Source organism: Mobula hypostoma, chromosome 2 (genome assembly GCF_963921235.1).
Source record: "Mobula hypostoma chromosome 2, sMobHyp1.1, whole genome shotgun sequence".
In the NCBI taxonomy this organism is placed as follows: domain Eukaryota; kingdom Metazoa; phylum Chordata; class Chondrichthyes; order Myliobatiformes; family Myliobatidae; genus Mobula; species Mobula hypostoma.
In genome coordinates, this window is record NC_086098.1 from 11,864,156 (window position 1) to 11,890,244 (window position 26,089).

The 26,089-nt window shown below is 47.8% G+C and overlaps 1 protein-coding gene across 1 annotated transcript in view; it reads right to left on the bottom strand.

Moving 5' to 3' along the window:
* nt5dc1 (5'-nucleotidase domain containing 1) overlaps positions 1-26,089 on the bottom strand; it is a 665,771-nt gene that overhangs the window by 66,760 nt on the left and 572,922 nt on the right. The window contains exon 9 of the mRNA XM_063033647.1: positions 14,318-14,436. Within this exon, the coding sequence (XP_062889717.1) occupies positions 14,318-14,436 (119 nt within the window). The remainder of the gene's footprint in view (positions 1-14,317; positions 14,437-26,089) is intronic.

The following is a 26,089-nucleotide window of genomic DNA, read 5'->3' on the forward strand; positions in this document are numbered from 1 at the left end:
GGGAATCTGGATAGGGGTATACAAAATTGAGGTGTACAGATAGGGGAAATGCAAGTAAGCTCTTTCCACTGAGGTTGGGTGAGACTTGAACAGAAGTCATGGACTTAGGGTGAAAGGTGACATGTTTAAGACCATAGGAGCAGAATTAGGCCTTTTGGCCCATTGAGTCTACTTGATGTTTTATTCATTTCCAAAGGGGAACATGAGCGGAATCTTCACTCAGAGGGTGATGAGAGTGTGGAATGCGCTGCCAGCACAAAGTGGTGGCTGTGGAGTCAATTTCAACACTTAAGAGAAATTTGGATAGGTACATGGATGGGAGGGCTATGGTTCCGGAACAGGTTAATGGGACCAGACAGATTAATGGTTTGCAAGGACTAGATGGTCAAAAAGTCCTACTTTTGTGCTCTGCTCACCCAAGGATATGGTGCATGAGTCACCATACATTCCAGTGCCAAAATAACATGGCTACAATGTTCTACAGAACAATGCAAGCAACAACAACAAACAAAACTAACCATGGGTGAACACAGCTCCTGAGCTGAGCAGATTGGTGTTTCTACAAGGTTATATATCCTCAGTTCAAAATGTGACAGTCTGAATGATTCAGTGCAGCAAATTTCCTTCAGCTAGACTTCCCGCACCCCCATCCCCCATGCCTTCCACCATAAAGAATCAGTGAGATAGTGGAGCCACCATTATCTGTATGTGCCCCGTCAAGTTACATGCAGTCCTAAAATTCCCTCCCTGTTATTACTGAAGGACTAACCTCAGCACAAATACCATGGGAAGACCTATCTTCATAGGGAAACTTTCATTGGCACCGATATCTGAAGAAAAAGTACTTATTCATTTGAAGATACAGTACTATAATAGGTCCTTCCAGACCAACAAGACTTCACTGTCCAATGAAACCCATGTGACCAATTGACCCAGTAACCTGTATCTTTGGAACGAGGGAGGAAACCGGACCACAAGGAGGACACCCTCGCAGTTGCAAGGAGAATGTACGAACTGATATTTTGTAACTTCAAAACATTAAACTAATTCAAAGGAAGACAAGGGAGTCCAGGCACGCGAGTCTAATGTCGTATTTACTTTAAACAAAGCGTGCATATATCATGTGATAGTGTGATGTATGCCATTTACTTATTTTTACATATAACCTGTAATGAATTATTTAAACAAACAAGATTGCTTAATCAACTATACACACACAGACACATGCACACACGATTACTCTTATTACACAGCACAAACTTCTTACAGACAGTGGAAGAATTCAACACGGTCTGGTGCTGTGGTAGTATTACGCAAACTGCTACTCTTCCTTGCCGCCCCAGCCGACACTGAAAACTGATAGACTGACTGTCTGAACTGAAGTAACTCAGTGGGCACTTTATTAGGCACCTCCTATACCTAATAAAGTGGCCACTGAGTGTACGTTCATGGTCTTCTGCTGTTGTAGCCCATCTGTTTCAATGAGTTGTGCATTTAGAGATGCTCGTCTGCACACCACTGTTGTAACACATGGTTATTTGAGTTATTATCACCTTCCTGTCAACTTGAACCAGTCTGGCCATTCTCTTCTGACCTCTCTCATTTATATAATAATAAAAAAAAAAAAAAAAAATTTCAGAACTGCAGCTCAGAGGATGTTTTTTTGCACCATTCTCTGTAAATTCTAGAGACAGCTGTGCATGAAAATCCCAGGAGATCAGCAGTTTCTGAGATACTCAAACCACCCCATTTGGCACCAACAATCATTCCACAGTCAGTCACTTACATCACATTTCTCTCCCATTCCGATGTTTGATCTGAAGGGCAACAACTGAACTTCTTGACCATGTCTGCATGCTTTTATGCATTGAGTTGCTGCCACATGATTAGATATTTGCATTAATGAGCAGATGTTCAGATGTACCTTGTAAAATGACCACTGTATATAGATAAATCAATTCTCAGTGTCTGCTATTGTCTCAATGTGACAGCTGTCTTATTATACAGCTTTACTGTTGTGAGATTCAACAACATAGGCAGGAAGTGGGACGACGTCCTGGAGTGTGAGTTTCGGGAACTAGGCAGAAGGATGAAGAACAGTACCTCGGGGGGGGGGGGGGGGTGTTTTAATGATTACTGCCAGTGCTACGTGATAGTGATGGTAAGAATTGGAGGAGATGGCAGTTGAATGCATGGCTGAGGAGTTGGTGCAGGGGGCAGGGTTTTTGATTTTTGGATCACTGGGATCTCTTCTGGGGAAGGTGGGCCCTGTACAGATTGGATGAGTTGCACCTGAACTTGAGGGGAAGCAATATCCTTGCAGATAGGTTTGCTAGCATGGTTCAGGAGGGTTTAAACTAATTTGCAAAGGGGATGAGACCTGGAGTGATAGAGCAGTGAAAGAAGTGCCTGGAGTAAAGCCAGATCTGATATATAAAGAGGCTTTGAGGAAAGAGAAGCAGAATAAACAGTGTAAAGACAGTAAGGTAGAAGGGCTAAAGTGCATGTACTTCAATGCAAGAAGCATCAGGAACAAAGGTGATGAACTGAGAGCTTGGATACATACATGGAATTATGCTGTAGTGGCCATTACAGAGACTTGGCTGGCACCAGGGCAGGAATGGATTCTCAATATTCCTGGATTTCAGTGCTTTAAAAGGGATGGGGGGGAGGAAGGGAGGAGGGGTGGTATTATTGGTCAGGGATACTATTACAGCTACAGAAAGGGTGGGTAATGTAGCAGGATCCTCTTTTGAGTCAGTATGGGTGGAAGTCAGGAACAGGAAGGGAGTAGTTACTCTATTGGGAGTATTCTATAGGCCCCCTGGTAGCAGCAGAGATACTGAGGAGCAGATTGGGAGGCAGATTTTGGAAAGGTGCAAAAATAAGTGTTGTTATCATGGGTGACTTTAACTTCCCTAATATTGATTGGCACCTGATTGCTCCATCTAAACCATTGGAACTAGAGTTTAAGTGTGTCCAGGACGGATTCCTGTCACAGCAGTTTGACAGGCCTACTGGGGGAATGCTATACTAGATCTGGTATTAGGTAATGAACTGGGTCAGGTCACAGATCTCTCGGTGGGTGAGCATCTGGGGGACAGTGACCACCGCTCCCTGGCCTTTAGCACTATCATGGAAAAAGACAATCAGAGAGGACAGGAAAATTTTTAATTGGGGAAGGACGAATTGAGGCTATAAGGCTAGAATTTGCGGGTGTGAATTGGGATGATGTTTTTGTACGGAAATGTACCATGGACAGGTGGTTGATGTTTAGGGATCTCTTGCAGGATGTTAAGGATAAATTTGTCCTGGTGAGGAAGATAAAGAATGGTAGGGTGAAGGAACCATGGGCGACAAGTGAGGTGGAAAATCTAGTCGGGTGGAAGGAGGCAGCATACATGAGGTTTAGGAAGCAAGGATCAGATGGATCTATTGAGGAATATAGGGTGGCAAGAAAGGAGCTTAAGAAGGGGCTGAGGAGAGCAAGAAGGGGGCATGAGAAGGCTTTAGTGAGTAGGGTAAGGAAAACCCCAAGGCATTCTTCAATTATGTGAAGAACAAAAGGATGACAGGAGTGAAGGTAGGACCAATTAGAGATAAAGGTGGGAAGATGAGCCTAGAGGCTGTGGAAGTGAGTGAGGTCCTCAATGAATACTTCTCTTCGGTATTCACCAATGAGAGGGAACTTGATGATGGTGAGGACAATATGAGTGAGGTTGATGTTCTGGAGCATGTTGATATTAAGGGAGTGGAGGTGTTGGAGCTGTTAAAATGGGATGGTTAAGTCCTCAGGGCGAGGGAAGAGATTGCTGAGCCTCTGGCTAGGATCTATATGTCCTCGTTGTCCACGGGAATGGTACTGGAGGATTGGAGGGAGGTGAATGTTGTCCCCTTGTTCAAAAAAGGTAGTAGGGATAGTCTGGGTAATTATAAGACCAGTGAGCCTTGCGTCTGTGGTGGGAAAGCTGTTGGGAAAAGATTCTTAGAGATAGGATCTATGGGCATTTAGGGAATCATGGTCTGATCAGGGACAGTCAGCATGGCTTTGTGAAGGGCAGATCATGTCCAACAAGCCTGATAGAGTTCTTTGAGGAGGTGACCAGGCATATAGATGAGGGTAGTGCAGTGGATGTGATCTATATGGATTTTAGTAAGGCATTTGACAAGGTTCCACACGGTAGGCTTATTCAGAAAGGCAGAAGGCCTGGGATCCAGGGAAGTTTGGTCAGGTGGATTCAGAATTGGCTTGCCTGCAGAAAGCAGAGGGTGGTGGTAGAGAGAGTACATTCAGATTGGAGGGTTGTGACTAGTGGTGTCCCACAAGGATCTGTTCTGGGACCTCTACTTTTCATGATTTTTATTAACTACCTGGATGTGGGGGTGGAAGGGTGGGTTGGCAAGTTTGCAGATGACACAAAGGTTGGTGGTGTTGTAGATAGTGTAGAGGATTGTCGAAGATTGCAGAGAGACATTGATAGGATGCAGAAGTGGGCTGAGAAGTGGCAGATGGAGTTCAACCCAGAGAAGTGTGAGGTGGTACACTTTGGAAGGACAAACTCAAAGGCAGAGTACAAAGTAAATGGCAGGATACTTGGTAGTGTGGAGGAGCAGAGGGATCTCGGAGTATATGTCCACAGATCCCTGAAAGTTGCCTCACAGGTGGATAGGGTAGTTAAGAAAGCTTAGGGGGTGTTAGCTTTCATAAGTGGAGGCATAGAGTTTAAGAGTCGCAATGTAATGATGCAGCTCTATAAAACTGTGTCCAGTTCTGGTCGCCTCACTATAGGAAGAATGTGGAAGCATTGGAAAGGGTACAGAGATTTACCAGGATGCTGCCTGGTTTAGAAAGTATGCATTATGATCAGAGATTAAGGGAGCTAGGGCTTTACTCTTTGAAGAGAAGGAGGATGAGAGGAGACATGATAGAGGTGTACAAGATAATAAGAGGAATAGATGGAGTGGATAGCCAGCGCCTCTTCCCCAGGGCACCACTGCTCAATACAAGAGGACATGGCTTTAAAGTAAGGGGTGGGAAGTTCAAGGGGGATATTAGAGGAAGGTTTTTCACTCTGGTTGGTGTGTGGAATGCACTGCCTGAGTCAGTAGTGGAGGCAGATACACTAGTGAAGTTTAAGAGACTACCAGACAGGTATATGGAGGAATTTCAGGTGGGGGGTTTTCTGTGAGGCAGGGTTTGAGGGTCACAACAACATTGTGGGCTGAAGGGCCAACACTGTATGCTGTACTATTCTATGTTATGCTAACAGTCTTCTGGCTTCAACACACACAGTTCTGGCAATGAACTTCAATTTACAGAGCTATTATGCTCTTAAACACTTATTGACAGAATACGAGTCAAACTTGCTCTCAGTAGGCATTGCACTGAAAACCTTTCCACTAAAATGATCCACTTCATCGCAAAGAAAACTAATATATTTAGCATTGTTCTTCATACATCATTGCATTGATTAGTTCAGCAACTTGGATGAATTCCAATTGTTGAAAATATTCACTTTATTAAGAGCACACTGAGGGATAAATTATATGACTATTTCTTTCCATTCCAACTACCTTGACAAGCAACCAATTAATGAATGCTTCAACCACGGCAATGCAAGTCATCAACTGAGTAATCCCAGTCTCCCATCAGATTCAGACTGGATGTCAAAGTTCAAGTTGATTGTTAAGGATGTGGTTTTGGGGTACTTGGATGCATAGTCAGTCACCATAGTTTCATGAAGGGAAAATCTTGCCTGACTAATCTGTTGGAGATCTTTGAAGAAATAACAAGCAGGATAGACAAAGAATCAGTGGATGTTGTGTACTTGGATTTTCAGACGGCTTTTGACAAAGTGCCACACGTGAGGCTGCTTAAGTCAAGAGCCCATGGTATTAGAAGAAATAGTCATAGTCATACTTTATTGATACTGAGGGAAATTGGTTTTTGTTACAGTTGCACCAACCAAAAATAGAGTATAAATAAAGCAATATAAAACCATAAATAATTAGTAATATGTAAATGCCAGGTAATAAGTCTAGGACCAGCCTATTGGCTCAGGGTGTCTGACCCTCCAAGGGAAGAGTTGTAAAGTTTGATGGCCACAGGCAGGAATGACTTCCTATGATGCTCTGTGTTGCATCTCAGTGGAATGAGTCTCTGGCTGAATGTACTCCTGTGTCCAACCAGTACATTATGTAGTGGATGGGAGATATTGACCAAGATGGCATGCAACTTAGACAGCATCCTCTTTTCAGACACCACCGTGAGAGTCCAGTTCCATCCCCCCAACATCACTGGCCTTACGAATGAGTTTGTTGGTTCTGTTGATGTCTGCTACCCTCACCCTGCTGCCCCAGCACACAACAGCAAACATGATAGCACTGGCCACCACAGACTCGTAGAACATCCTCAGCATCGTCTGACAGATGTTAAAGGACCTCAGTCTACTAGCACGGATAAAGCAGAGGCTGGTTGGTAGGAGGTAAAGAGTGGGAATAAAGGGAGCTTTACCTGGTTAACATAAGAACATAAGAAATAGGAGCAGGAGTAGGCCATCTGGCCTGTTGAGCCTGTTCTGCCATTCAATAAAATCATCACTGATCTGGCCATGGACTCGTCTCCACCTACCTGCCTTTTTCCCCATCACCCTTAATTCCCCTACTATGCAAAAATCTATCCAACGTTGTCTTAAGTATATTTACTGAGGTAGCCTCCACAGCTTCACTGGGCAGAGAATTCCATAGATTCAACCCTCTTGGGGAAAAGTAGTTTCTCCTCAGCTCTGTCCTAAATCCACTCCCCCGAATCTTGAGGCTATGCCTCCAGGTTCTAGTCTTACCGAGCAGTGAAAACAACTTTCCTGCCTCTAGCTTATTGATCCCTTTCATAATTTTATGTTTCTATAACATCTCCTCTTGTTCTTCGGGTTGGCTGCCAATGACTGGTGGTGTTCCACAGGGGCTGTGTTGGGAGTGCTTCTTTTTAAGTTGTATGTCAATGACTGGGTTGATGGAATTGATGGCTTTGTTACAAATTTTGCGGATGATACGAAGATAGGTGGAGGGGCAAGTAGTTTTGGGGAAGTAGAGAGGGTACAGAAGGACTTGGACAGATTAGGAGAATGGGTGAAGAAATGGCAGATGGAATACAGTATTGAGAAGTGTACGGTCATGCACTTTGGTAGAATAACTAAAAAGGTTGACTATTTTTTAAATGCAGAGAAAATGAAAAAATCTGTGGTGCCAAGGAACCTGGGGTGTGCTTGTGCAGGATTTCTTAAAAATTCATTTGCAGGTTGAGTCGTTTGTGAGGAAGGCACGTATAATGTTAGCATTAATTTCAAGAGGACTAGAATATAAAAGCAAGGACGTACTGTTGAGGTATAAAAGCAAGGACATACTGTTGAGGCTTTACTGGTGAGGCCTGACTTGGAGCATTGTGAGCAGTTTTGGGCCCTTTATCTTCGAAAGGATGTGCTAACACTGTAGTCGGTTCAAAGGTGATTCACAAAAATGATTCCAGGATTGAACGGTTTGTCATATGAATAGCATTTGATGGTTCTAAGCCTGTATTCACTGGAATTCAGAAGAATGAGGGGTGACCTAATCGAATGCTATGAGGCCTCAATGGATTGGATGTGGAGAGGATGTTTCCTATGGTGGGAGAGTATAGGACTAGAGGATACAGCCTCAGAATAGAGGGGATGAAGAGGAATTTCTTTAGCTAATGAGTGGTGAATCTGTGGAATTTGTTGCCACAGGCAGCTGTGGAGGCCAGGTTTTTACGTATATTTCAGAATCAGTTTATTATCACTGGCATGTGATGTGAAATTTGTTAACAGCAGCAGTAGTTCAATGCAATACATAATCTAGCAGAGAAAAATAATAATAATAAATAAAATAAAACAATAATAAATAAGTAAATCAATTATGCATATTGAATAGATTATTAAAAATGTGCAAAACAGAAATTATATTTAAAAAGTGAGGTAGTGTCCAATGTTTCAAAGTCCATTCAGGAATTGGATAGCAGAGGAGAAGAAGCTGTTCCTGAATCGCTGAGTGTGTGCCTTCAGGCTTCTGTACCTCCTACCTGACGGTAACAGTGAGAAAAGGGCATGCTCTGGGTGCTGGAGGTCCTTAATAATGGACCCTGCCTTTCTGAGACACTGCTCCTTGAAAGATGTCTTGGGTACTTTGTAGGCTAGTGCCCAAGATGGAGCTGACTGGATTTACAACCTTCTGCAGCTTCTTTTGGTCCTGTGCAGTAGCCCCTCCATACCAGACATGGTACAACTAAGTTTTTGAGTGTATTTGTTGATATGCCAAATCTCTCCAAACTCCTAATAAAGTATAGCTGCTGTCTTGCCTTCTTTTTGACTACATCAGTGTGTTGGGACCAAGTTAGATCCTCAGAGATCTTGACACCCAGGAACTTGAAGCTGCTCACTCTCTCCACTTCTAATCCTTCTATGAGAATTGGCAGAGGTGGATAGATACTTGATTTGTCAGGGCATGAGGAGATATTAGGGCTGCGAGAGAAAATGGATCAGCCATGATGAAATGGTGGAGCAGACTAATTCTGCTTCTATATCTTATGGGCTTATGGTAAATTTATTATCTAAGTATGTGCGTGTTCGTCTATCATCAACGTCGATGAGGACCTTGACACCATTATGATGGTGTTGAGACTAGCGCGTGATTTGGATTTCAGTGAGGGAAAGTTGCGCAGTGTCAGCCTCATTCCCTCTTCCCAATTCCCATCTGGATCCAGTGGCAAGACAGAGTCGAGATGGCTGGAGATGGGACTAGGCGCAGTGGATGACCAGGACGTCTTCTGTGTCTTGTCCTGTTCTACACGTTCCACGACGCTTGCAGAGACTGCCTCCTTGACTGTTGGACCTTCCATTGGTCTCATCCGCTCATTCCGCCAGAGTCTGTCTTCACATGCTGGGATAGACAACTCCCTATCTCACCGAGGGTTTGAGACCCATCGGCTACCCTCACCTGGTTTAGCAGGCTTGTCGAAGCCATTGCCCGGGGTGTGGCCGCTGTCGCATGCAAACAGCTACGGGGAGCCACAGGTGAGAGCTGAGTGCCAGGTGGGGACCAAAGGTAGACTAACCACCTTGAAAAGGACGCAACATGTTCCCCCACCAGAGGTGCTACCCCTCCCTGAGACTCCATACAACTCTAAAATTCATTTTCTTGCAGGAATTCTCAATAGATACAAAGAAATACAGCAGAATTAATGTAAAACTACACAAAAAAAAATCGTGCAAAAGAAGGCGAACTGTGCAAATACAAAGAATTACAAATAAGAATAAATAATACTGTAAACATGAGTTGTAGTGTCCTTGAAACTGAGTCTATGCATGGCAGAATGAGTTAAGTGTTGAGGTGAGTGAAGTTATCTACACTGAATCAGGATCCTAATATTTGAGGGGTAATAACTGTCCCTGAACCTGACAGTGTGGGACCCAAGGCTTCTGTACTTCCTTCCGGATGGTAGTGGTGCAAAGAGAGCATGTCCTGGATGATGAGGTCCTTGATGATGTAGGCTGTTTTCTTGTGGCAGTGCTCCTTGTAGATGTGCTCAATAGTAGGGAGGGCTTTGCCTATGACGGACTAAGCTGTAACCATTACTTTTTACAGGCTTCTCCATTTTTGGGCATGGATGCTTCTATACTAGGTTGTGATGCAACCAGTCAGGATACTCGACACTATGCATCCATAGAAGTTTGTCAGAGTTTCAGATGACATGCTGAACCCACACAAACTTCAAAGAAAGTAGAGACTTTTCGAGATGTCATACAGCATGGGAAGCATAACCTCAGCCCATTGACTATACTCTGATCATGAAAAACACTTTAACACTATACCAATCTAAACACTCTGGGTGATGAGGTTGAGATACTTCTCTAGCAAAAGAGTTATAAGACACTCCTTCCTTCAACTAGCCAGGTGTAGCACCTACTCTCCTCACCCCCCCCCCCCCGGTCACTCCAAAGCCATGGGAGCACATGGTGGATGGCCGTACGAGCAGCTGGTGAATATTACAAGTCCTGGTTATACGAACACTGACGCCAGGCAATCTCTGAAGAGTATTGATAATGGCTGGGCTCACCCATCTTGTAAAGACGCTCATGGCCATGATTGTTCTTGACAACTTTTTTTACGGAAATGGCTTGCCATTGCCGCCTTCTGGACAATGCCCCTACAAAACCATTATCGCCTGTGTTATTTGTTGTGGCACATAATTATGATGATGACTCAGCAGGCCTGCGCATGAAACAGTTAATGGGCTGGAGATTGTGCTTTGATGGCTCCTTCCTAATGTACTAGGTGGAAATTTAATATTCCCAAGAGGAGGCAGACGTCTTGATTTTCCACACATGCATTCCAAGAAAGTTCACAAACTTTCACAGATTACCCAGCACTTAAACTGGGGTTTGCCTGCTACACTGGTTCATCTGGTCCTTTAATTAAGCAGGAGGGAAAGGCAGTGGTCCGATGTTTAGTTGTTGTTTATTTATTGAAATACTGCACCGTATAGGCCCTTGTGGTCCTTCAAACTCTTCAAGTCCTTCAAACTCTTCAAGGCCTTCAAGCTGTGCTGCCCGATTTAATCTTGGCCTAATCATAGGACAATTATCAATTTACAATGAACAATTAACCTACTTACCAGTACGTCTTTGGACTGTGGGAGGGAGCTGAAGAACCTGGAGGAAACACGCAGAGTCACGGGAAGAATGTAAAAACTCCTCGCAGGCAGCAGCTGGAATTGAACCTGGTTCACTGGTACCATAAAGCAGTGTGCTAACTACTACACTACTGTACCAGCGCACCCAGAGGAAACCAGAGCGGTCATGGGGAGAACGTATAAACTCCTTATAGGCAGTGGCAGGCATTGAACTAGGATCGCTGGTTCTGTTAAGTGTTGTATCAACTTAATTTATATATGATCTAACAGTGTTGACTTAAATAGATTTGTTTTTGTTGTTTTCCAGCATTTATGTTTTCAAAAGTTTTCTTGTATTTTACTGTTTATTTATTTTTAACAGTATTTTAAATTTGTTTTTGAATGGCATAGATATTCACATACCATGAGCATAAGATATAGGAGCAGAATTAGGTCACTTGGTCCATTGAGCCTGCTCCACCATTTTGTCATGGCTGATCCAATTTTCCTCTCAGCCCCAGTCACCTCCCTTCTCCCCCTATCCTTCCATGTCCTGACCAATCAAATATCTATCAAACTCTACCTTAAAATATACATAAAGACTTGGCCTCCATAGCTGCTCTGTGGCAACGAATTCCACAGATTCACTGCTCTCTGCCTGAAGTAGTTCCTCCACATATCCATTCTAAACAAACACCCCTCTATTCTGAGGCTGTATCCTCTGGTCTTAGACTCTCCCACTATAGAAACATCTTCTCCACATCCACTCTATCAAGGCCTTTCATTTCTTCTACCAAAGCGCATCACCATACATTTCTCAACACTGTATTCCATCTGCCATTTCTTTGCCCATTCTCCTAATCCATCTAATGGCAGATGCAATTTAATGTGGATAAATGTGAAGTTATCCACTTTGGTGGCAAAAATAGGAAAACAGATTATTATCTGAATGGTGGCCGATTAGGAAAAGGGGAGGTGCAACGAGACCTGGGTGTCATTATACACCAGTCATTGAAAGTGGGCATGCAGGTACAGCAGGCGGTGAAAAAGGCGAATGGTATGCTGGCATTTATAGCGAGAGGATTCGAGTACAGGAGCAGGGAGGTACTACTGCAGTTGTACAAGGCCTTGGTGAGACCACACCTGGAGTATTGTGTGCAGTTTTGGTCCCCTAATCTGAGGAAAGACATCTTTGCCATAGAGGGAGTACAAAGAAGGTTCACCAGATTGATTCCTGGGATGGCAGGTCTTTCATATGAAGAAAGACTGGATGAACTGGGCTTGTACTCGTTGGAATTTAGAAGATTGAGGGGGGATCTGATTGAAACGTATAAGATCCTAAAGGGATTGGACAGGCTAGATGCGGGAAGATTGTTCCCGATGTTGGGGAGGTCTAGAACGAGGGGTCACAGTTTGAGGATAGAGGGGAAGCCTTTTAGGACCGAGGTTAGGAAAAACTTCTTCACACAGAGAGTGGTGAATCTGTGGAATTCTCTGCCACAGCAAACTGTTGAGGCCAGTTCATTAGCTATGTTTAAAAGGAAGTTAGATATGGCCCTTGTGGCTACAGGGGTCAGGGGGTATGGAGGGAAGGCTGGGTTCTGAGTTGGATGATCAGCCATGATCATAATAAATGGCGGTGCAGGCTCGAAGGGCCGAATGGCCTACTCCTGCACCTATTTTCTATGTTTCTGTAGCCTCTCTACTTCCTCAAAACTGCCTACCCCTCCACTGATCTTCATATCATCTGTAAACTTTGCAACAAAGCCATCAATTCCATCATCCAAATCATTGAGATAACATAAAAAGAATCGGTCCCCTGTGGAACACCATTAGCCGCAGTCTGCCAGTCAGAAAAGGCTCCCTTTATTCCCACTCTTTGGGGCCAGCTGCCAATCAGCCACTGCTTTATCCATGCTAGAATCTTTCCTGTAATACCATGGGCTCATAGCTTTTTAAGCAGCCTCACATGTGGCACTTTGTCAACGGCCTTCTGAAAATCCAAGTTTACAACAGCAAACGATTCTCTATTGTCGATCCTGCTGGTTATTTCTTCAAAGACTTCCAACAAATTTGTCAGGCAAGATTTTCCCTTGAGGAAACCAAGCTGACTATGGTCTATTTTATCATGTGGCTCCAAGTACCCTGAGACCTAAGCCTAAATAATCGACTCCAACATCTTCCCAGCCAGCGAGGTCTGACTAACTGGTCTACACTTTCACTTCTTCTGCCACTCTCCCTTCTTGAAGAGTAGAGTGACACTTGCAATCTTCCAGTCTTCCGGAACCATTCCAGAATCTAGTGATTCTGGAATGGTTCCAGAAGACTGGAAAACTTCAAATGTCAGAATCTAATGATTCTTTAAAGATCATTACTCATGCCTCCATGATCTCTTCAGCCAGCTCTTTCTGAACTCTGGGGTGTACACCATTTGGTCCAGGTGACTTGTCTACCTTCAGACCTTTCAGTTTCCCTAAAACCTTCTCTCTCGTTATGGTAGCTTCATGCCCGCTGACACCTGTAACTTCCGCCACACTGCTAGCGTCTTCCACAGTGAAGACTGATGCAAAATACTTATTCAGTTCATCTGCCATTTCATTGTCCCCCATTACTACCTCAGCCATCCCACCCTGCAAAAACTTATTTCAGGGAGGTAGCACCATCAATTTGCAGGAGACTCCAGGAACTTCCGGGAGAGGTGGATGTCTGCGATAGAGTAGCTCCTTAGCAGCTAGCCAACTAGTTTAAATCACGTTAGCTATGCTAATGAACGAATGACATCTGTTAAACTCACCTCAACATGTGTTTTACAGTCTTTACCCACCATGGGCAATAGAAAAGTCACTGTTGCAAACAGTGTCATTATTTTTGACCCCTATTAGGCAGGTGTACACTTTAGTGTAGTCTGGAGTGATGTACGTTTTATATTTTTTTTGGAACACTCTGCCATGGGGCTCTCTCGCGCTCTCTCTGTCTTTAAAAAAAAATCGATTTCCGAGATATTGTATATAATTTGCAGACATCAGGGAGCCACTATCAATATGCGGAAGACTCCCAGAACTTCCGGGAGTGGTGGGATGTCTGCTACCTCTCCAGCATCGTTTTCCACCGGTCTGATATCCACTCTCGGCTCTCTTTTATCCTTTATGTATCTGAAGAAACTTTTGGTATCCTGTTTAGTATTATTCTTTAGCTTACTTTCGTATTCCATATTTACCTTCTCAATGAATTTTTAGCTGCCTTCTGTTGGTTTTTAAAATCTTTCCAATCCTCTAACTTCCAACTAATTAACTTCCACATTGTGCTAGATTTTCCAGTGACTACTAAGGAGCATTTACTAGTAATAAACAGTTTCTTCTGCACGCTTTTCAAGTTGGACAGTACAGCCCTGAATTTCACTGCAGTTTCAGCAGCATGGGTGAGGAGGATGGGAGAGCTGGGGATCTGTCACACTAATAGGGGTTCCCAGCCCAGGGTCCACAGACTCCTTGCTTAATGGTATTGGTCCATGGCATAGAAAAGGTTGGGAAACCCTGCTCTAAGAAATGATAAGTGATGCCCTGGAACAAAAGAGAAAAAGAGGAATATTCTACTTTCTTGTGTCATTTATCTGCAATAAATTCTCAGCATTACCTTTGGCTCAGCCTTTCCAGTTATCTTCTTCAGTAGTTCATTAAGGTGACTCCAGTTGCCTTGTGAGTACCAGCCAGGTTGCTCGAGAGAGGGAAGAGGCTCTCGTTCCTCATCATTAACTGTGAATGAATCAAAAGTTACGTCAAAAAATATTACATATCAGAATCAGTGACATACAGTATGTCATGAAATTTGTTATTGTGGGACAGCAGTACATTGCAAGATGAAAATAAGACATAAATATTACTGTAACTTACAATGAAATAGAAATTAAATAAATAGTGCAAAAGAGGATGGTTCATGGACCATTCAGAAATCTGATAGCAGAGCGGAAGAAGCTGTTGAGTGTGCATCTTCAGGTTCCTGTTCCTCTTCCTCAATGGCAGTAATGAGAAGAGGGCATGTCCCAGAGAGTTGGTGGCTTTAATGATAGAAGCCGCATTCCTGAGGCACCACCTTTTGGAGATGTCCTCGACAATGGGGAGAGTTGTACACATGATGGAACTGACCTAGTCTACAACCCTTTGCAGCCTCTTTCAACCCTGTGCATTGGAGCCTGCATACCAGGGGGTGTTGCAACCAGTTAGAATGCTCTCCATGGTACATCTGTAGAAGTTTACTGGAGTCTTTGGTGACATGCCAAATCTCATTAGACTCCTATTTAATTACAGCTGATGAAGTACTTCCTTGATTTGTTCACATAACACTGATGCGGGAATCATCAAGTTGTTTAAGAAGATCAGATTGATTCATCCTTCACAGTTCGTGACATACTCTCATTTGAATGCTGCAAAGATCAATCATTCCAAGCATTTTGACACTTGTGAATTCCACATTTGCACCAGAGCAATATTCTGACTATTTAAGATGTCTTTCGCTTGCTGAGTACCTTAATCTATACTTCTTACCTTTTAAGATCGAGGCATTATGAGAAAATTACAACACACTGATCTTCAGGCTTTGACACAGAGAGAAACTGAAGCCCAAAGGGTCTGTAATGGTTCAATTGTTCAAAGGTTCCACTTAATATCAGAGAATATATACAGCATACAACCTGAAATTGTTAATTTTCACAGACATCCATGAAACAGAAAAAAACTCAAAGGATGAATTACAGGAAAATATTAGAACTCCAAAGCTCCCTTCCCTCCTCCTATGTACAAACCACAGCAAAAGCATAAACCCTCCCTCCTCCCCCTCCTTCCACCTCCCTCAGCAAAAGCATCAGCCCCCCCCCACCCCCAAGCACGATAGCAAAAGCAAAGCCCTCAAAGAGATCATGACTTAGAGTCCATCAAAAACCACACCTCTCTCCCTCTCTCCCTCCCTCCCTCTCTCTCATTATCACTTCTGCGACAGCAAGAGGGGAGACCAACAACTTGATGTTACAGTCTGGAGTGTCATTTATTTTGACAGCAAGTTCAAAGTAAAATTTATTATCAAGTATTACCATATGCTATCCTGAGATTCATTTACTTGCAGCCATTTACAGGAAAATAAAGAAATACAATACATAAACAAAGTTTGATGAATAACCAATGTTGAAAAGATGACATATTGTGCAAATAAAAAACGTAAGTTTTAAAAGCCCTTGAATATGAGTTTGTAGGTATTGGAATCAGTCCGAGTTGTGAGTGAAGTTATTTTCACTGGTTTAAAAGCCTTATGGTTGGGGATAATAACTATTCCTGAACCTGATGGTGTGGAACCTAAGGCTTTTGTACCTCCTGCCTGATGATTGTAACACGAACAGAGCATCAAGGTTAAAGTTAAAGTACATTTATTATCTAAGTATGTATATGGAATACAACCCTGAGATTCATCTTCCCACAAGCAGCCACAAAACAAACACCATGGAATCCATTCCAGAAAACATCAAACACACAACGCATGAAAAAAGAACAAATTGTGCAAACAGCATAAAGCAAGTATATCAAGCATCAAACCAGGAGTGATGTAGTATTAAGTTTAGTTCAGTTCAGTGCTGCACCGTTAGCCAATGCAGACCGCAGAGCCATTCTTCAACGAAGCTCCCAGTGTGCATTAATCACTTTGATCAAACCGCTCAAAAACAGCAAAAAAAAGAGCAACTAGAATTCAGAAACCTTAAAGTCCCCCAAAATGAGTCCACAGACTCGCAGATCAATCCCTGCATCCCAAAACTCCTGCATTCTCCTCCGACAGCAGCCAGCAAGACAGAGAGGAAGACCAGCTAAACACACGCAGATGGCGCCAAGCACCCGCCCATCTTCCACTGTCGCCAACTTCAACCTTGCTCAACACCTCATTAGAGAGAAGCAATGTAGTCCAATCATGTGCTCGTGTCCCATCTCCAGGCCTCCTGGCCACACATTCCACTGCAAACCTCACCAAACTCCCTCAGAGATAGCAAAACATCAGATCGGTCAACCGGCCCCAAAGGCACACCATCAAAATCAAAATGTAACTCACAAGCTTCAATTACACACGCAGCTTTGTAGTAGAATCATATCTGAAAGAAGAACAAGTAAAAGAAGTAGTTTCGTGAACTGTCTGCAGGATGTCGCCACTGGTCACGTTGTTTGTTGGCATCATCTTGTAGCGTGGCCTGGATGATGCATCTCTGATGATGGATATTGCTTTCCTGTGGGAATTCTCCATGTATATATGCTCTATGGTGGGGAGGGCTTTGTTTGTGATGAACTGGGCTGTATCCACCTCTTTATTAATCCAAAATTTGGAATTTTGTTTGCTGCTATTTGTTTGTGTGTTTAAACAAGTGGATCAATAAATCTATTGAATTAACTCTAATGATGATAATGTATAAAGTGTCTAACCCAGTATTTCAATTAAAAATTTTTGACTGTTTACTTAAATAACAGGAGCTCTGCGGTCCTGTGGGATTCCAGTCTCCAGTTCACACTGGAGGTGATCCTTGGGTATCCTGTCAGGATTTAAGCCTGGAAACTGACCCAATTCCATCCTAACCCATACCAAACTTACTGCCAGCTAATGTTCAGGCTGATAATTCTGAATCTTACTTAGTAATACACAGATGACTGTCTGGCTTGCGTTGCAATAATGTGTTGGAAAATGGCCAGTAAAATAATTTGTCCCACTCCCATTAGGGAGGAGGCTACATCGCATCCATGCCAGGACCCAGACCCAAAAACATTTACTTTCCCCAAGTAATAAGGCTGATTAAACTCTCCACTCACTAACCCACCCCTCCACACTCACTAACCTACCCCTCCATGCTCACTAACCCACCCCTCCACACTCACTAACCTACCCCTCCACGCTCACTAACCTACCCCTCCATGCTCACTAACCCACCCCTCCACGCTCACTAACCTACCCCTCCACGCTCACTAACCCAGCCCTCCACACTCACTAACCTACCCCTCCACACTCACTAACCCACCCCTCCATGTTCACTAACCTACCCCTCCATGCTCACTAACCCATGCCTCCATAATCAGTAACCTACCCCTCCACACTCACTAACCTACCCCTCCACACTCACTAACCCAGCCCTCCACACTCATTAACCTACACCTCCACATTCACTAACCTACCCCTCCACACTCACTAACCCACACCTCCACACTCACTAACCCACACCTCCACACTCACTAACCTACCCCTCCACGCTCACTAACCCACCCCTCCACACTCATTAACCTACCCCTCCACACTCACTAACCCAGCCCTCCACACTCATTAACCTACCCCTCCACATTCACTAACCTACCCCTCCACACTCACTAACCCACACCTCCACACTCACTAACCTACCCCTCCACGCTCACTAACCCACCCCTCCACGCTCACTAACCTACCCCTCCACGCTCACTAACCCACCCCTCCATGCTCACTAACCCACCCCTCCACGCTCACTAACCCAGCCCTCCACACTCACTAACCTACCCCTCCACACTCACTAACCCACCCCTCCACGCTCACTAACCTACCCCTCCATGCTCACTAACCCACCCCTCCATGCTCACTAACCCAGCCCTCCACACTCACTAACCTACCCCTCCACACTCACTAACCTACCCCTCCACACTCACTAACCTACCCCTCCACGCTCACTAACCCAGCCCTCCACGCTCACTAACCCATGCCTCCATAATCAGTAACCTACCCCTCCACACTCACTAACCTACCCCTCCACACTCACTAACCCAGCCCTCCACACTCATTAACCTACCCCTCCACATTCACTAACCTACCCCTCCACACTCACTAACCCACACCTCCACACTCACTAACCCACACCTCCACACTCACTAACCTACCCCTCCACGCTCACTAACCCACCCCTCCACACTCATTAACCTACCCCTCCACACTCACTAACCTACCTCTCCACAATCACGAACTCACACCTCCACACTCACTAACCCACCCCTCCACACTCACTAACCTACCCCTCCATGCTCACTAACCCACCCCTCCACGCTCACTAACCCATGCCTCCACACTCAGTAACCTACCCCTCCACACTCACTAACCTACCCCTCCACACTCACTAACCCAGCCCTCCACACTCATTAACCTACCCCTCCACATTCACTAACTTACCCCTCCACACTCACTAACCCACACCTCCACACTCACTAACCCACACCTCCACACTCACTAACCTACCCCTCCACGCTCACTAACCCACCCCTCCACACTCACTAACCTACCCCTCCACACTCACTAACCCACACCTCCACACTCATTAACCTACCCCTCCACACTCACTAACCCACCCCTCCACACTCACTAACCTACCCCTCCACACTCACTAACACAGCCCTCCACACTCATTAACCTACCCCTCCACACTCACTAACCTACCCCTCCACGCTCACTAACCCATCCCTCCACACTCACTAACCTACCCCTCCAGGCCCACTAACCCACCCCTCCACACTCAGTAACCCACCCCTCCACGCTCACTAACCTACCCCTCCACGCTCACTAACCTACGCCTCCACACTCACTAACCCACCCCTCCACTCTCACTAACCTACCCCTCCACACTCACTAACCCACCCCTCCACGCTCAATAACCCATCCCTCCACACTCACTAACCCACGCCTCCACACTCACAAACCCACCCCTCCACACTCACTAACCCACACCTCCACACTCATTAACCTACCCCTCCACACTCACTAACCCACCCCTCCACACTCACTAACCTACCCCTCCACACTCACTAACCCAGCCCTCCACACTCATTAACCTACCCCTCCACACTCACTAACCCACCCCTCCACACTCACTAACCTACCCCTCCACGCTCACTAACCCACCCCTCCATGCTCACTAACCCATGCCTCCACACTCAGTAACCTACCCCTCCACACTCACTAACCCAGCCCTCCACACTCATTAACCTACCCCTCCACATTCACTAACCTACCCCTCCACACTCACTAACCCACACCTCCACACTCACTAACCCACACCTCCACACTCACTAACCTACCCCTCCACGCTCACTAACCCACCCCTCCACGCTCACTAACCTACCCCTCCACACTCACTAACCCACACCTCCACACTCATTAACCTACCCCTCCACACTCACTAACCCACCCCTCCACACTCACTAACCTACCCCTCCACGCCCACTAACCCACCCCTCCACGCCCACTAACCCACCCCTCCACACTCAGTAACCCACCCCTCCACGCTCACTAACCTACCCCTCCACGCTCACTAACCTACGCCTCCACACTCACTAACCCACCCCTCCACGCTCACTAACCTACGCCTCCACACTCACTAACCCACCCCTCCACACTCACTAACCCACCCCTCCACGCTCAATAACCCATCCCTCCACACTCACTAACCCACGCCTCCACACTCACAAACCCACCCCTCCACACTCACTAACCTACCCCTCCACACTCACTAACCCACACCTCCACACTCATTAACCTACCCCTCCACACTCACTAACCCACCCCTCCACACTCACTAACCTACCCCTCCACACTCACTAACCCAGCCCTCCACACTCATTAACCTACCCCTCCACACTCACTAACCCACCCCTCCACACTCACTAACCTACCCCTCCATGCTCACTAACCCACCCCTCCATGCTCACTAACCCATGCCTCCACACTCAGTAACCTACCCCTCCACACTCACTAACCCAGCCCTCCACACTCATTAACCTACCCCTCCACATTCACTAACCTACCCCTCCACACTCACTAACCCACACCTCCACACTCACTAACCCACTCCTCCACACTCACTAACCTACCCCTCCACGCTCACTAACCCACCCCTCCACACTCACTAACCTACCCCTCCACACTCACTAACCCACACCTCCACACTCATTAACCTACCCCTCCACACTCACTAACCCACCCCTCCACACTCACTAACCTACCCCTCCACACTCACTAACCCAGCCCTCCACACTCATTAACCTACCCCTCCACACTCACTAACCTACCCCTCCACGCTCACTAACCCATCCCTCCACACTCACTAACCTACCCCTCCACGCCCACTAACCCACCCCTCCACGCCCACTAACCCACCCCTCCACGCCCACTAACCCACCCCTCCACACTCAGTAACCCACCCCTCCACGCTCACTAACCTACCCCTCCACGCTCACTAACCTACGCCTCCACACTCACTAACCCACCCCTCCACGCTCACTAACCTACGCCTCCATACTCACTAACCCACCCCTCCACACTCACTAACCCACCCCTCCACGTTCACTAACCCACACCTCCACACTCACTAACCCACCCCTCCACGCTCACTAACCCACACCTCCACGCTCACAAACCCACCCCTCCACACTCACTAACCCACACCTCCACGCTCACTAACCCACACCTCCACACTCACTAACCCACACCTCCACACTCACTAACCTACCCCTCCACACTCACTAACCTACCCCTCCACACTCACTAACCTACCCCTCCACGCTCACTAACCCATCCCTCCACACTCACTAACCTACCCCTCCAGGCCCACTAACCCACCCCTCCACACTCAGTAACCCACCCCTCCACGCTCACTAACCTACCCCTCCACGCTCACTAACCTACGCCTCCACACTCACTAACCCACCCCTCCACGCTCACTAACCTACGCCTCCACACTCACTAACCCACCCCTCCACGCTCAATAACCCATCCCTCCACACTCACTAACCCACGCCTCCACACTCACAAACCCACCCCTCCACACTCACTAACCCACACCTCCACACTCATTAACCTACCCCTCCACACTCACTAACCCACCCCTCCACACTCACTAACCTACCCCTCCACACTCACTAACCCAGCCCTCCACACTCATTAACCTACCCCTCCACACTCACTAACCCACCCCTCCACACTCACTAACCTACCCCTCCACGCTCACTAACCCACCCCTCCATGCTCACTAACCCATGCCTCCACACTCAGTAACCTACCCCTCCACACTCACTAACCCAGCCCTCCACACTCATTAACCTACCCCTCCACATTCACTAACCTACCCCTCCACACTCACTAACCCACACCTCCACACTCACTAACCCACACCTCCACACTCACTAACCTACCCCTCCACGCTCACTAACCCACCCCTCCACGCTCACTAACCTACCCCTCCACACTCACTAACCCACACCTCCACACTCATTAACCTACCCCTCCACACTCACTAACCCACCCCTCCACACTCACTAACCTACCCCTCCACGCCCACTAACCCACCCCTCCACGCCCACTAACCCACCCCTCCACACTCAGTAACCCACCCCTCCACGCTCACTAACCTACCCCTCCACGCTCACTAACCTACGCCTCCACACTCACTAACCCACCCCTCCACGCTCACTAACCTACGCCTCCACACTCACTAACCCACCCCTCCACACTCACTAACCCACCCCTCCACGCTCAATAACCCATCCCTCCACACTCACTAACCCACGCCTCCACACTCACAAACCCACCCCTCCACACTCACTAACCTACCCCTCCACACTCACTAACCCACACCTCCACACTCATTAACCTACCCCTCCACACTCACTAACCCACCCCTCCACACTCACTAACCTACCCCTCCACACTCACTAACCCAGCCCTCCACACTCATTAACCTACCCCTCCACACTCACTAACCCACCCCTCCACACTCACTAACCTACCCCTCCATGCTCACTAACCCACCCCTCCATGCTCACTAACCCATGCCTCCACACTCAGTAACCTACCCCTCCACACTCACTAACCCAGCCCTCCACACTCATTAACCTACCCCTCCACATTCACTAACCTACCCCTCCACACTCACTAACCCACACCTCCACACTCACTAACCCACTCCTCCACACTCACTAACCTACCCCTCCACGCTCACTAACCCACCCCTCCACACTCACTAACCTACCCCTCCACACTCACTAACCCACACCTCCACACTCATTAACCTACCCCTCCACACTCACTAACCCACCCCTCCACACTCACTAACCTACCCCTCCACACTCACTAACCCAGCCCTCCACACTCATTAACCTACCCCTCCACACTCACTAACCTACCCCTCCACGCTCACTAACCCATCCCTCCACACTCACTAACCTACCCCTCCACGCCCACTAACCCACCCCTCCACGCCCACTAACCCACCCCTCCACGCCCACTAACCCACCCCTCCACACTCAGTAACCCACCCCTCCACGCTCACTAACCTACCCCTCCACGCTCACTAACCTACGCCTCCACACTCACTAACCCACCCCTCCACGCTCACTAACCTACGCCTCCATACTCACTAACCCACCCCTCCACACTCACTAACCCACCCCTCCACGTTCACTAACCCACACCTCCACACTCACTAACCCACCCCTCCACGCTCACTAACCCACACCTCCACGCTCACAAACCCACCCCTCCACACTCACTAACCCACACCTCCACGCTCACTAACCCACACCTCCACACTCACTAACCCACACCTCCACACTCACTAACCTACCCCTCCACACTCACTAACCTACCCCTCCACACTCACTAACCTACCCCTCCACGCTCACTAACCCACCCCTCTACGTTCACTAACCTACCCCTCCACACTCACTAACCTACCCCTCCACACTCACTAACCCACCCCTCCAAACTCACTAACCCACCCCTCCACATTCACGAACCTACCCCTCCACGCTCACTAACCCACCCCTCCACGCTCACTAACCCACCCCTCCACGCTCACTAACCCATGCCTCCACACTCACTAACCTACCCCTCCACACTCACTAACCCACCCCTCCACACTCACTAACCTACCCCTCCACACTCACCAACCCACCCCTCCACACTCACTAACCCACCCCTCCACGTTCACTAACCCATCCCTCCACACTCACTAACCCACCCCTCCACACTCACTAACCCACCCCTCCACACTCACTAACCTACCCCTCCACGCTCACTAACCCACCCCTCCACACTCACTAACCCACCCCTCCACGTTCACTAACCCACCCCTCCACGTTCACTAACCCACACCTCCATACTCACTAACCTACCCCTCCACACTCACTAACCCACCCCTCCACACTCACTAACCCACCCCTCCACGCTCATTAACCTACCCCTCCACGCTCACTAACCCACACCGCCACGCTCACTAACCTACCCCCCACACTCACTAACCTACCCTCCACACTCACTAACCCACCCCTCCACACTCACTAACCCACCCCTCCACGCTCAGTAACCCACCCCTCCACAGTCACTAACCCACCCCTCTACATTCACTAACCCACTCCTCTACGTTCACTAACCCACCCCTCCACATTCACTAACCTACCCCTCTACGCTCACTAACCCACCCCTCCACGCTCACTAACCCACCCCTCCACACTCACTAACCCACCCCTCTACATTCACTAACCCACCCCTCCACACTCACTAACCCACCCCTCCACATTCACTAACCGACCCCTCCACACTCACTAACCCACCCCTCCACGCTCACTAACCCACCCCTCCACGTTCACTAACCCACCCCTCCACACTCACTAACCTACCCCTCCACGCTCACTAACCCACGCCTCCACGCTCACTAACCCACCCCTCCACGCTCACTAACCCACCCCTCCACACTCACTAACCTACCCCTCCACGCTCACTAACCCACCCCTCCACACTCACTAACATTCCCCTCCACACTCACTAACATTCCCCTCCACACTCACTAACCCACCCCTCTACGTTCACTAACCTACCCCTCCACACTCACTAACCTACCCCTCCACACTCACTAACCCACCCCTCCAAACTCACTAACCCACCCCTCCACATTCACGAACCTACCCCTCCACGCTCACTAACCCACCCCTCCACACTCACTAACCTACCCCTCCACACTCACTAACCCAGCCCTCCACGTTCACTAACCCATCCCTCCACACTCACTAACCCACCCCTCCACACTCACTAACCTACCCCTCCACACTCGCCAACCCACCCCTCCACACTCACTAACCCACCCCTCCACTCTCACTAACCCACCCCTCCACGCTCACTAACCCACCCCTCCACGCTCACTAACCCATACCTCCACTTTCACTAACCCACCCCTCCACGTTCACTAACCCACACCTCCATACTCACTAACCTACCCCTCCACACTCACTAACCTACCCCTCCACACTCACTAACCCACCCCTCCACACTCACTAACCCACCCCTCCACGCTCATTAACCTACCCCTCCACGCTCACTAACCCACCCCTCCACACTCACTAACCTACCCCTCCACACTCACTAACCCATCCCTCCACGCTCACTAACCCACACCTCCACACTCACTAACCTACCCCCCACACTCACTAACCTACCCTCCACACTCACTAACCCACCCCTCCACACTCACTAACCCACCCCTCCACGCTCAGTAACCCACCCCTCCACAATCACTAACCCACCCCTCTACATTCACTAACCCACCCCTCTACGTTCACTAACCCACCCCTCCACTCACTAACCCACCCCTCCACATTCACTAACCTACCCCTCCACATTCACTAACCTACCCCTCTACGCTTACTAACCCACCCCTCCACGCTCACTAACCCACCCCTCCACGCTCACTAACCCACCCCTCCACACTCACTAACCCACCCCTCCACACTCACTAACCCACCCCTCCACGCTCACTAACCTACCCCTCCACACTCGCCAACCCACCCCTCCACGCTCGCCAACCCACCCCTCCACGCTCACCAACCCACCCCTCCACGCTCACCAACCCACCCCTCCACGCTCACTAACCCACCCCTCCACGCTCACTAACCCACCCCTCCACGCTCACTAACCCACCCCTCCACGCTCACTAACCCACCCCTCCACACTCACTAACCCACCCCTCCACACTCACTAACCCATCCCTCCACGCTCACTAACCCACCCCTCCACACTCACTAACCTACCCCTCCACACTCACTAACCCACGCCTCCACACTCACTAGCCCACCCCTCCACACTCACTAATCTATCCCTCCACACTCACTAACCCACCCCTCCACACTCCCTAACCCACGCCTCCACACTCACTAACCTACCCCTCCACACTCACTAACATACCCCTCCACGCTCACTAACCCACCCCTCCACACTCACTAACCCACCCCTCCACGCCTACTATCCCACCCCTTCACATCCCCTACTTCTGTACCTGGTGTTACTTTATGGGCATATAATCAGTCTATGTATAAGCTATCTTACATATTT